Source organism: Artibeus jamaicensis, unplaced genomic scaffold (assembly GCF_021234435.1).
Source record: "Artibeus jamaicensis isolate MK-2021 breed Jamaican fruit bat unplaced genomic scaffold, CSHL_Jam_final contig_1015, whole genome shotgun sequence".
NCBI classification, from domain to species: domain Eukaryota; kingdom Metazoa; phylum Chordata; class Mammalia; order Chiroptera; family Phyllostomidae; genus Artibeus; species Artibeus jamaicensis.
In genome coordinates, this window is record NW_026521194.1 from 12,184,883 (window position 1) to 12,199,304 (window position 14,422).

At 38.2% G+C, this 14,422-nt stretch overlaps 1 protein-coding gene across 1 annotated transcript in view; it reads right to left on the reverse strand.

Annotated features, from left to right (window-relative positions):
- SPAG16 (sperm associated antigen 16) overlaps positions 1–14,422 on the reverse strand; it is a 752,806-nt gene that overhangs the window by 239,074 nt on the left and 499,310 nt on the right. Inside the window, exon 14 of the mRNA XM_053672035.1 lies at positions 6,066–6,131. Coding sequence (XP_053528010.1) covers positions 6,066–6,131 — 66 coding nt within the window. The remainder of the gene's footprint in view (positions 1–6,065; positions 6,132–14,422) is intronic.

Here is a 14,422-nt window from a genome sequence, read left to right on the forward strand (position 1 = left end):
TAGGAGCATTGAAATAATGCAAATATTATGTAAAGTAAAATTAGCATGCTACATGCCCCTTAATTTTTTTATTCTGATGTCATTCCAATTTCCTGAAATCGAACCTGCTTTGGTGTTTGTTTTTTTTAACCACATATCTAAAAGTTTTGACTTACGCATTATCTAGGTGCAATAATGAATAAGAACTGACTTCAAATATTAATATTGGCCCAGAGGAACGGTAGTTGACATCCAGTGGGATTCTGAAGTAAACAAAATTGAAATTTTTTCGGTGCATAAGCACTGCCTGACATCATTTGTCCTTCAGGGGATCAATAGCTGCATGACCTCAGTGCCATTTGCATTGCTCTATACAATGTGGCCAGAGAGTAATATTAAGTACTTCCTGCTTGAGACTGAACCACAGACAAAATTCAAAATAATCAGAAATTTGGATTCCTTTGCTAAAATAGAGTAAGGATAGGCAATTGTAGGCACTGGTTTATTTGTGATTTCTAGAAAAGATAACACACATTAATTCATGTTCATATTCTAGTGACTTAGAAGAAGAAATTGACCTATCCAGATAAAATTTTAAAGTCTAAATGATCTAATTATTAAATGGTATATTCTAATATAAAACAGACAAAACACTCCAACTATGGCTCATATCCATTTTTTTCATAAGATTTAGCTCAAGTTTAATGAAATTACATAATTTCTAATTCAATATAATTTGAGAATTTCATTTTGTTATCTTTGTGAAAGTGCAAAATATGTTCTGCAACTGTTTATAAAATTGATATTATATGAAATGACATGGGAATAAAGCACTCATTTGTGTGTGTGTTATTTTATTAACTTCTACTTCTTAGAATACAAATGTCTTTTTTAAAAAGCCTCTTAATAATAGTAATATTAGTAACAACAATAATAGGAATGGCACTTGTAGAAATGGTAGGAATAGTATTGTCTAGCTGCCAGGCACAAAGTTAAACACATGACATGTATTATCTAATACTCACTGTCTATTTCTCATTGTTACAGAAGAACTGAATGATTTCCTCAAGATAATATATCTTGTAAATGGCAAAGTCAGGATCCAAAGGGTGCTGGGAGGAGACAAGTATAACTGAAATTGGGTAATTTTCCAGTGCTCCAAAGTCAGGGCATACTATGATGTTATAAAACTTTCTAAGGAGCAACTAATATATCCTGAGAATTAAATGATTTTAGCTTGCAGTTCAATATCCACAGGATTTGGAAGGTCGATAAAGGTGTTATAAGATGTAATGATACAAAAGTGTAATGAAACCCTTATGTTTTCATTTGTTCGGAACTTTGCATTCATTCATCACCTTTTCTGAACAGTCAATATATAAAGTAAGCTACAGTGTGTCCTGGAGGTATGGAGTGCACAAGATTTAAAATACCCCCTTTGTCATTCTTTTTCACTGCAGTCCAGTGTGAAGAGATTTTTTAGCTTAGTAAACTAAGCAAACAAGAAGCCCCAGACAATCATCAACTATAACTTCTGCATTGCAGTGAAGTGGGTAACATGGACTCAGATGACAAGGTGGAGAAAGTAACCCGTTAGCATGAAAGAAAGGCCAGAGCTCTATATTTAGCATATTAAAATGAGATATACAAATTTAGGCTAAGATGCAAAATAGCTCATAGGGATCTGAAGATCAGAGTGGGGTTTACTTTGACACCCTCACGTGTAGATGGAGTTAAAAGTGACAGGTTGAAGGAGATGATGTAAGAAGTCTGCTAGAGAACAGGATTTCAGACTGAGTCTTGATACTGGTTAACAGTTAGCAGTCAAGTGGTAAAGAAGAATCCAGCACAGTATTTCGAGACACCGTGACCATGGAGATTCTACTTCTCAGGATTCAAGAAGGATGTTTTAGGTGATTATGAATGTAAAGTCTAACAGGAATGGAGGAAGGTCACTGGCTGCAACAGCATGAAAATCTAGAGCAATTTCAGCAGTGGGGTTGACTTGAAGTTCTTTATGAATGCTTGAGAAGAAAGTGATACTGGAAATTTCTAGAGGAATAAGATCATACAGAAATAACACTACTCCTCAAAATTCAGAGTATAAATTAAAAGTTTAAAAAAATTAATATGTATCTGAATGCAAACATAATAAAACAAGGGCAGGCAAATTTGAAAAGAGTCAATAGAAATGCTACAAATAATGAGTGTAGTACTAGAAATAGAAAACTTAACAGAAAGATTAAGTAGGAAACCAGATATAGCCAAACACAATTTAGTAAATTAGGCACGCACTCTCTCTCAGGAGCACCCCAGGCCTTTCCCCTTCCCCTTCCCCTTCAAGTGATTGAGAGATGGAATGTCAAACGTCCAAATGCAGAAAACTTTGGGGCACATTTTCAGACAGTTGAAAATAGTCCCGTAGAAGGGTAACAACAAGGAATAACGAAACATGCAGTGAAGACTGTGAAGGAAAAATGGGATTTATGGTGCGACCTGAAATGCTCCAGTCCCTTAGGAGCTAGTAACAGTCCCCCCGTGGGGCCGGAGGGTCACACAAAAGACCCCGGAGATGGCTGGGCACTCAATGTGTAGCAGAGAGAGATGAGTTCTCTTCTCTGATGGCTTCTGATTTCTCCTTAATGAATAAATTGAAGATGTAGGAAGAGAGTTTGAGTATTTAAGAAGAAGGGAAGTTACAGTATTAAACTCGAGTATTAAACTCAAACTCTAGAGAGTCTGAGTATTAAAGGAGAAGGTATTAAACCAATCTAAGTGCATAGAAAAGTAAATACACTACAGAAATACAGTTTAAATCTTGAGTAATAGTGACTGGCCATTTGGAATTTTGAATCATAAATTTAAAGTTAATTAAATTAAATAACAATTTGATTGTATACTTTCTTCTAGAATTTTTTAATCTGCTTTGGCATGGGCCAAAGAACATAGATTGGTTACCCATTTTGGAATCAGAACATCCACATTTTATATAACTAGTTGCAGTAAAGGTATATATGCCTCTACATGTAAAAATTAATATGACAAATTTTGAATTAATATAACAGGTCAACTAGATGTTGTGAGAATAGGACTTGAGGTCATTCTAAAGCATCCTTTTTCATGAGCTGATCAGAACCCTAGAACTTCCAGAATTATCTTACACAGTCTTCTAGTTTTGTTAAATAATTAATGAGTCAAGACTAAATTCCTAGCTGAAATGTATGTGATACAGGTAAATAATCTCAAGAAAAGATGAAGAGACACTCTAAGAGAGTTGATTTACAGTTTGCTTCTGATTCCACCAGCCATGCCCAGCATAGCCATTCTGGCTATGTGACTATTAGCATAGCTGTGAATGTTCCTGGAGGGATAAGGACACCCACCTCACCATGCCATCCCTCTAGGAGAAAACCGACAACAGCTACTAGAAGGTCTGATGGAATCTCTACCCTGGTCAGCCTAAGGGTCAACTTCCTGGGAAATCAAAAATGGGGAGGCGCTCTCTGGTAGGTATACCCTGCTCATTTTCACGCCATGCATTTTTGCATAGCTTTTTTTCCCTTTTAACTTACATTGAATTGTCTATATCTATAAACATATTCTATTGATTATTGTCAACTTTATTTTTTATTTTACTTTACAGAATTGGCTTAGTAAAAAAGCATACATGGTTCCTTAAAAGGGGGAGGGAAAGGGGAAATGGGGGAAAGAAGGGGAAGGGTCAAGTCAAGGAACATGTATAAAGGACCCACAGACAAAGACAGTTTGGGGAGGACTGAATGTGGGAGGTGGGGGCTGGGGAGGGGAGCGGAGAGCAATGGGGGGGAATAGGGACAACTGTTATGGAACAACAATAACAAATTTAAAAAAAACTGAAAAATGTTTCACTAACAGATCACTTTAAAAAGAGGTTTTAAATAATTATCTGCTTCTTTCAGAAATATCGGTAAAAAATAAAGACATCAGAACTCTGATACTATAGAACATAAAAATTAAATTAAATTTACATAGCTTTTCAGGACCATACATAAAATGTTGTATATTTTACACGTGTTGTACACGTGTATCTGTGATTCTTGGTTGCTAGCTAGGTTATACTGAATTTTACATTTGTGATTTCTGTTTACGAATTTAAAATTGCAGAATTTTTCTATAATTGTGTTCATATAGCTAAATGTATTTTTATCTAATGTAACCTAAATGTAAAACCCAAAGACATCTCAAAATTAGCAAGTCTAAAACAAAGTAATTCAAATTGCTGCCTGCTATATAAGTACCTTATAAGGCATTTATTATCAAAACTTGGCCTGATTGTTTGAAGGTGAAATGTGTCACACTGCCATGTCTTCAATAAATCCCCACAAGTCTTTTTGTTCTTTTAGTAACTGCTGCCTCCCAATCTTTTGGTAAATCCTCATCAGGTTTGTGAAATAAATGTTTTCAAAGCAACTGACATAGCGTAATTTCACTTGGAAGTGTCAGTTACATAACAAAATATCATTTCCTTAATAGTTATTAAGTATTTAAAGCACAGAAGAGAGACATTGATGGGGAAACGCAGGGCTGGCCTGCTAGGCTGATTTAGACTTGTGCCGTGATCGTCATTTTGGTGGGAACAAAGTGTGTAAACACCAGCCTTTTAGCCACTTTGATGCTGGACACCTGGACCTCATATTCATCATCTTACCTTGGAAATACAAGGCAAGTAGAATTAATGTATGGCTCCCTTGATTGCTGATTCAATAAATCTAATTTGACTATTTCCATATTTACTAAATTTTACTATTTGGGATGTTAAATGGTGTGCCTTTCAGCTCTGATACTGCTTACCAAACTCAAATACCTAACTTAAAAAAATTTAGTTTTACTGCATTTTAGCTTCCATTAGTTTTCCTAGGGTACTTAAAGTTGTAAACTACTGAATAGATTTTTTTTGCATAAATGCCCAAATTATACAGGTCCGTAGTGCTTAAATGGCTTTATAATCTTGCTTGGTATCTAGAGCTAACCCATAATATATGGACTCAATAGAGTTGGTCGCATGGAAATCCCCCACTAAGATGCCTTTGTTAGAAGAGAATCGTAGGTGAGCTCATCCTTAACATTCCAGGGTTGACAGAGACAAGGGCAAAATTTCAGGTGGAACAAACGACCTTCCTTTAGTAGAAAAAAATGTTAGTGAGTGTTTTCCCTCTTTCTTAAAAAATAACAATAGCATGAAAGTAACAGAATTTTGACTATGCTTTCATTTTGAAATTAAATAAAGGGCATCTATCAGATTTCTTCTTTAGCTAATTGGAAGAGGGATATGGAATTAAGATGCACACTCTACTGGGAACTTAGAGACAAATTAAAATGTTAGATATAATTAAATGATAGAGTGTGGAAAGACTTGAGAGGTCATCTATCTTGTCAAATCGCTTTCATCTGAAAAGGAACAAACTTAAATCATCCTTCAATGATTACTATCTGAACCCTTTTAAAGATAACCCCAATTAGCTCAGCCACACAAAGCAATGTTTAACGACTGCCATCATTTGAGAAATAGTCCTGATATCTCAATGTCTCCAGCTGTGGAAAAAAAACCTTTGGTGTGCCGTCAGTTTAGATGAAGAAAGAAATATTTCAAACCTTTCCATAAGGAATTGTAAAGCTGTCCACTCAAACTACCTGTGCTCTCACCAGAAGAAAGTCCCTGTTTTTTCAGTGGTGTTTATTCTTGGGTTTCCTCTCAAGCACTTTTGTTAGTTTCATGTTTCTGCATTAATATTTACCATTCTATGTCAACTTACTTTCCTGAAGCCCAAGTTAGACAAGAAGCTTTAAAAAATGTGTTTCAGTGGAGTTAAGTGCAATAGGTAAATTCCTCACTGTTTGTACCACTGTATGTTGTGTGTTTGTGTCTTCAACTTCTGCAACCCTGTACTACCTCTTTTTCTTCCACTGTCATAATGAATTCCCAGATTTATTCTCCTGCTCAATATGTCAACTTACCTTTCCCCTTGGGATTTTATTTCATTAAAATGAATTTGTGCATACAAAGAGTACAAAGAGGTAAAAAAAATTATTGAGAGAACTGAACTCACCCTGGGATTAAAGGTGGCGTCATTGATGGAATGCATGTGACCGTAAAGTGACTGCTCACATTGACCCTGGGAAGACAAAGCAGAAATGAAATCAAATACATTCCATTCCATGTGTGTTAAAGCAACTGAAGGACAATTAATTTTATGCTTTAGTCCAATAATCAAATTAATACATTCTCATGATAGAAAATGTTAGCTTTTGACATCAGCCGCATTCAGAATCAGACAGGGCTGTGCTAGCGAGTGTGCCCCCCGCCCCCCGGGCTGGCAGCTGCCCTGAAGTCCCTGCACCCTGGGCTGGTCTCGCCAGGTGACTCCATTTTGCAGTTAGTCTAGTTGTCATGCCGACGGGCCAAGTAGGGAAGCCTGTGATTTCTGCTACTGCTGGGGGTGTGGGGTTCTTTTTCCTTTTTTTTTTAGCTTTAAGATCATTTTTTAATTCCTGAATTTTCAAAGTTTGGCATTAAAATCATTATAGTATAAAACACATTATAAAACACGTACAGTAACATTTTTAACACAAAATAAGCATCTGTTTTGTAAAAACTATATCTACCCATTCAGTTCACCTTTTCTAAACAAAGCTAAAATTAACTATAAGAATTTCCAAGCTTCACTTTGAATGATTCCAGGAAAAATGGCTCATAACACATGACAAAGGGGATTTAAATTGGGGAAGCGGCCAGTAGTTTTCATTTTAACACCAATGTTCAAAGGGCATTCTTTACTATCTGAGAAAAATTATTCAAATTCTGTAGGAGAACCAGGGGCAAATATAGCTGGAATATTGTTGATAGATTCTTGTTATGGTCTGAAATTCAAATTTAATTAGACAATGTATTCATCCAACAAGTTACTTTTGAGCAATTAACATATGTCAGGGGTAATCCTAGGCACTTAGGGTACGTCAGTGAATAAAACAAAGAGCTTTGTCCCCATTAACCTTACATTGTAGGGAGGAAGAGAATAAATAGACATTTCAAAAAGGCACACAGTATGTTAGAAGGTAATAAGTATTGTGAAAATGATGAAAGTCAGACAGAGTAAGGGGTACCCTGAGTTTTGGGACTGAGGAGCTCAGGGCAGATCAAATGGTCAAGTGGAGTGATGTGCTTTGAGCCCATTCAGAAATTAAGTTTTGAACAAAGACTGACGTAAGGGAGTTAACCAAGCAGACATCTGGAGAAAAAGCATTCCAGAAACAAGGAAAAACTAAAACAAATGTCTCAGGGTAGGAGTTTGCCAAGTATGTACCTAGGAGAGCACAGAGCCAAAAGGGCTGGTAAAAGGTCAGTCCAAAAACGAGTAGGTTTACTCAAAAGGCCCTGGCTGGTGTAGCTCAGTGGATTGAGCGTGGGCCTATGAACTAAGGAATCGTGGTTTGAACTAGGGAATCATGGTTCGATTCCTAGTCAGGGCACATGCCTGGGTTGCAGGCCAGTTCCCAGCACGGGATACATGAGAGGCAACCGTACATTGATATTTCTCTCCCCCTCTCCCTCCCTTCCCCTCTAAAGATAAATGAATAAAATCTTTTTTAAAAAAAGGCCTCATCTGCTCTCATTCACTACCTTGTATTTAGTCGGTCCTCAATCATTTAAGGCTGGAAGATAAATTACAGAAAAGACTACTAAAAAGAGACATTCAAGATAGAGTGTCATCATCGTGTCCTTTAATGCTATATGACAGTCATGGAATATTTTGGAATTATGCAAACTTGGGAAAGCTTTACTACTAGGCTGCAATTAGCACTCATCATTGCATTCAGCAAATTAAATTCCAAAAGTTTATTTACAGAATTAACACATGCTATTAATCCCTTTTCTCTAGGATTTGCCCACATGAATTTAAATTCCATAAAAAATATGTTGAAACACTTTGGCATGCTCTCAGAAGCCCCCTTGCCCATGTTATCCTGGTTCAGTAAATTGATATTTTTACATCATCAATTATGCTGAGAACTTCAAATCATCCAAATTCTTTAAAGTGGAAATAAATTGCTTACAAGGCCAAAAAGGTGAAGTATAAAATGTTATACTTAGTATTCATTTTTATTATCTTAGGAACTTTCATGGTTAATTTTATTTCAGAACTAGTATCATGTATAAAAGTTATATAACATTATGCTTATATAATGAGTGTTAATATTTTTTTAAATAGTTAAATGAGCAAATTTGCCTCAAAATATTTCATGTATTAATAAAAGTTTTATATTTGGACCTCTTCTAAATTGCTGGCCTCTAACTTACTTGATTAATTAGTAAGGAAAATGGAGTGTTCTGATTCAAATCCTGAATGCCAAGCTTTAATTTAAAGTGGAATCTCTAAGGCACTCTTGAAAAGCCCTGGAAATATGGGGAAATAATGGGAATGCTGACGGACCACATTTGTGCTGCTATAACAAAACCTGACTGGAAGATAAATGTTTCATGAATTAAGAAAAGTTAAAAAAGCTTTTCCTATCCAGCTTTGTTCCCAAGATAAAAGTGAATCTACTCCTTTAGGAGTATGGGGAGTATGTGGGTTACTAATATGCTAGTCTGCAAACAACTTTAATCAAAAGCAATACCCAAACCGGGACGTTAAAATTTGGAATAACTTCTTTGATGAAATCTTGTCAGAATGGTCTTGTTTCCAAAAAGTGAAAAAAAAAAGAAAGAAAAGAAAAAGGGGAGTCTTAATAAAAGGAATCACGTGACCTAACATGGCAGGGCTCCAGTATTTGATTCCCACAGGGGATCTGTGTGCAATAATGCTGTAATAGTTTCTACCATTGGCCCTGGGGATAGAAACGTCTGGGACTTAATCTTTGGAACCGCTTCCTAATAGCCATGTTACATGTTAAACAAATTCCTCCACTCCACTGTGCTTCAGTTGTCTCATTTAATTCTCAAAAAAAAAAAAAAAACCCCAAAAGTTACGCAGCATGACCTGTGTCCAATGAGGTGATAGTTAACCTATGGTTTTGTTTTGGAAATTAAATAAGATCATGCATGTGAAATGTTGGTGGAGTGCTTAGACAAAGTAAGAGCTTGATAAATACTAGCTCTCAACCAGAGACATAAACCATTGAAAATGCTGATGACTTCCAAATCGCCTTCTCTACGCTTAGCCATCTCTCTGCCCCTCTAAAGGAACGAGTCTTCGACACATCGGGGCTGTTTCTTCTATTTGCCCCTCAGCCATTTCCCTTGGGGCACTGCCCTGCTGTCTACAGTCACATCCCCTTGGGCTCTCTGTCCTCTGTTCTCTACCACAGGACAGCACCAGCAAGGTACGGAAGAGCAGAATTATGGACAGAACAGATAAACACTTCTTGCTCAGCTGTGATTTTGTCAGTGACTCTGTCCTCTGCCGAATTCCACGACTCCTGTCATGCGGGTCCTCTCCCATAGCGACAGCTCACGTGTGTGCAGTAATGCTCTCCTTCAACGACCCTTCAGACCTAGGGCAGTGCTGGCCTCCCGTTGTCGCTAGCCCTTGAGTGCTGGGTTTGGTCCATTAACCCTGTTCACATTTCTATAAATATTCAACTGGAGTTTTCCTCATGTTCATCTGTTTCCTGCTGGTGACTTGTCTGATAGAACATGTCAGACATAAAATGCTCAAGCAGACTTTTTAACTCACTACTTCCCAATCACCTGTCTTGATTCTTGCCAAACTGCTTCCTCTGAGCAAATGGCATCACAATGGCTCAAACCAAAAACCTAGGCCATCCAACATCTGAAATTAGAATAGCTCTCCTCTTCCCCGACCCCTACCCCACACATCATCCAGTATATCAGGTCTACTGCGCCCTGCTCGGTCACTCTCCATCACGGCCACTCTAACACCAGACACCATCATCGGGCGCATGATGACAGCAGAGGCAGCCTTATTGATCTGCTTTCTCCTCCTCTCACTTCACTCCCCATCCATTTCTCTCCGGCCACCAGCATGATCAATAAAACCTGAGTCAGATCATGTTATGCTCCAGCTTACAGCCATTCCAACAATTACCGCTGTATTCAGGATACATTCTAAACTCTGTACTCAGGTCCAAAGACTCTGTGTTGCTTGTCACCTGCCTGCTTCTCAGACCGCACCCTTGTCCATTCTCACTTCTCATGCACTGTGTTCCACAAGGGTTTTCATATTTCTATGTGGTCAGGGCTTGCTGAGCAAAGAGTTCTATACTTGGGTTGCAGGATGATTAAATAGCAACTGTAAAGATAGAGAACTTCAGAGAGATTTAGGGGCATCTCTCCCTGAAGCATTTCTGGTTTTGTTGTTTGTTAGTTTACCTTCCAGAAGTTACAAGCCTAAAGGACTTCTTCTCCTCCTTTCAGAGAGGATTTATTTATATTTCAGAACAGACAACCTCTCTCCCCCCCCCACACACCCCATCAGAGAAACAGCAGACAGACCCTGACTTTCATAATTTGGGGGTTTCTTTTTGTGCACAACTCCACTGCACCCACAGGGTACGCCTGGCTCTGGCTGCTCCTCCCCATGAGAAAGTGGGGGATGACATATTAACAGAAACTGCTCAGAGAGTAGATAAACTGTCTGACCTTTGGGCCAGCAACCTTCTGCTTTTCCTGCCAGGATAAATAAGGAAATATAAACATAAAAACATAGCACTGTCATATTGGTCTCCCTCTTCTAACAGGCCTAGCATAGTTCTGCCTTTATATTTCTCTGTTCTCTACTTTGCGTATTTTTCTGTAACCATAGACACGTCCTTGTCCTTCTCATTCTGCCTTTAACTCAAACTCTCTCCTTTTCCTCTTGGGCACTCAGCCAGACTTGAGGTCAGGTGCACCCAGGCGGCTGAGCTCTGCCCAGCGAAGTAAGTCCCATGTAGGCCTGGCCCTTCAAACATCCCACACAATACCCTAAGCTCTTTATTTTTGCCTCTATTCAGCCATAGGCAAAGGAGCCCTGGAACAAGCCTGAGTTTCTGAACCACCACAAGGGGAAGAGCCACCAATTAGGACCTCTGGCTGGGCATTGAATGAATGAGGACTAAGCTGTCACTGTGTCAAACGCCTGAGAATTCAGGGTTCCACTGTTTTAACAGGTGTGGACACCCAACAAACAGGTCACCTTGTTGTGTCTCTTTCATATCATTCTTCATCAGTGAAATTTATTTAGTGAATTTGTTTTCTGGTTCATTGTTAGTGTCCTTCCACTCGAGTGAAGTCCCACCAGAGAAAGCTTGTCAAAAACTTGTTCATCTGGTCCACCACTCTGTCATCCCCAAAACCCAAGACAGCTCGAGTTGGATTTGATAAACAGTTGAGCAAACATCTAAACAGTTACCTGGAGATCACAACTAAAAATTATTAAAAATCCACCCTTGGATATATTAATTTTTGAACAAATAACTTGGTCTTCTTCCCAAGGTTTATGACCACCTTAATCAGTCCGGACATGCAAGGTACACTGTCATATTCTCTTGGCTCCTTCACTGCGACTTGATTGTAACCAAGAAGCATATTTAACCATTGACTTTATCATTGCCTCTTCAACAACTACATGGAGACAAGTGATGACCTGGGGTGAAGAAGGCAGCTGAGTGTTTACCGTGTCACTAAAGCCTTGTGCACAGTGCTTCACCTTAATTATGCCCACACATGCTCTTTGCAACCTCACCTTTCTAGCATTTTATCAGAGGTGCAACACCCCCAGGAAGACCCCTGCTGTCTGGCAAATGCTAGCAGCATGCAAGGCGGCTGCTGGACCACCCTGGATCCTAGGTGGTACGCTGAGCAGAGCCCTCCCTTCCAGCGGAGAGAGGAGCAGGGTGCAAGCGTTTCTGTGGTTTGGAGGTGGTGTGTTGCCGTACCCCACCCTGGCCTGGCTGACGTGAACCCTGTGCAGGAAGATCACTACTGTCTCCTCGAATATTGAAAGCTTTTCTACTATCGGTAGCACAACGTGAAAAGTTGAAAAATAAGAAAATCATATGTATCAGAAGCCTAATACTCAAGACAAAAATTGAAAAACTCTTAAAATGAAGCCTAATATTAAACCATAAAATGTAAAATTATAATCATAAAACAAATGACCAAACATACCATCATCGAAACTGTTCAAGAGATAATATTCACAAAGTTCACTTTCATTGTAATGACTTATTTATTTAACCAATGGGTTCAATATTCTTTTGAAAAAATGTAAAAGACTTCAATATTGAGGGTGAACCTTCCCAACTCAGGCTTTTTCTCTTTTCTTTCTTTCTTTCTTTTTTCTGGACAGGCTATTTTTTAAAATGTCTTTGTGATGTGTTAAAGTGCTGTTAGCGACATATAACATTTAACTTACAGTAAAATGCCCAAATCTTGGGGACTTAGCTTAATTAATTTTTATCTACGTATGTTCTGTATAACTGCTACTAAGATATAGAGAATTGCCATTCCTCTAGAAAGTCTCATCGTGACCTTCTCAGTAAAAACATCCCCCCATATTTTTATTAACTACATTTTATTGGAGAAAAGAAATATAGGTGTGTGGTTGAAAAAGTAAATATCACAGAAAACTAGCCAATAAAAAGCCAGCCACCCATTTCAGGTCAGCCATAAATGCAGCTGCGGTGAACAGTGTCTTTTGTGCATTTCATGGTCCAGTCTGTGCGTAGTCATTCACTTTTCTTCACTGTGCCCGGTTACCCACCTTTGTTTTGCATAAATTGAATCATACTCTGTATGGATTTTATTATGAGAAGCAGTATATTGTGGTGATGAAAAATGTGATACTGTAGTGAAATTACAGGGTTTAGAACGCCAGCTCATTGGAAAGTTATTAGTAATATTTCTCATTTGTATAAATAGTATGCTAAGTACTTTACATATAGTAAGTAACTCTTAATTCGTACCATACAAAATGCGTAATATTTTAAATTCTTATTTAGAGTTGGAGAACTTTGTGAAAAGTAATTAGCATAGTGCCTACACCAGTAAAAGGTATTACCATTTATAGATTCATTGATGGTCTTCTTTTCTATTCCTTGTTCTACTTTTCCATTTTTGCTGGCTACTGAGAATAAAAAATAACCACGGGCCCAGAAAAAAAGACTCAATGTTCTACAGTCATGGTAACAAATACTAGAACTAGTTTTAACTTGTCAAATCCATTAGTAACAGTTCCACAGCCTTGCTTAGAAGTAAACAACCAGAACTTATTTTAAACCTATATAATTAATCAATGACAACTAATTTCAGTGAACACTCCTTGAAAGCCAAATAGCATCAGACTCAGGATTTGAAAGTCAGCCAATTGGCAGAAGATTCAATACAGCGAACATGTTTCTAAGTCTGATATCAACTTTCTCCTACTTCTGTAAGAGACAAAAACAAGCCTTAGTAACCCACGCAACGGCTCTTCTAAGCCTGACCGAACCCACTCCTGCCTCGATAACCATCACCATCCAAAGTAACTCTTCACGAAAACTGAATAGAAGAGCAGTGACTGGGTTGGCTCAAGGAGTCCAACTCCAGGTAGTGTAACTCTTCCTCACTTAGGCATGGGATAAACACAGCGTGTTTTGTTTGTTTCAAACATTGAGTGGTGGTCTCATCCTTTGACACTGTAGACAGGATTAAGGGTGTGTCAGTTTGGGGCTGCCATAACCATAACAAAGTACCACAGGCCTAAACAACAGAAATTTAGTTTCTCACTGTTCTGGAGGCTACAAATCCAAGATCGAGATATTGGCAGGGTTGGGTTCATTCTGAGCCCTCTCCTTGGTTTGTTAGGCAATCTTCTTCCTATATCTTCACATGGTCCTTCCTTTCTGTGTATCTGTGTTTCAGCCTTTTCTTCTTATAAAGGACACAGGTCAGATTGGATAGGGCTTATTCCAAGGACCTCTTTTAACCTTAATTACCTCCTTAATGACCCTACTTCCAAATACAGTCACATTCTGGAGAACAGGGGGTTAAGTCTTCAATGCTTGCTTGAATCAAGAGGACAAAATTCAGCTCCTCATAAAGGGCTGGAGAGACCTTTATTCCACTACTCATAAAATATCTGAGAGTCTGGGAGTGCAATAGCCATTAGCTAGTTGTAAGAGCTAAGCTGCACTATTGTCTTACAGTATTCATTGTATTATGCATAGAATTTACATAGATACATTAATACTCTTTGAGCTAATATGCAATCTCAAAATATTGGGTTGGCCAAAAAATCCGTTTACTTTTTTTTCATAAAAGACACATTTTTTATTTTCACCAATAATGCATTATTGATTTGGTTATTTTGAGTATGTCGGCTATCTCCTGCTATTGGCTTCTAGTGTATAGAGGCCAGCAGTGTTGCTAAACATCTTCCAACGTATAAGACAGCCCCGCAGCAAAGAATTATTTGGCCAAAAT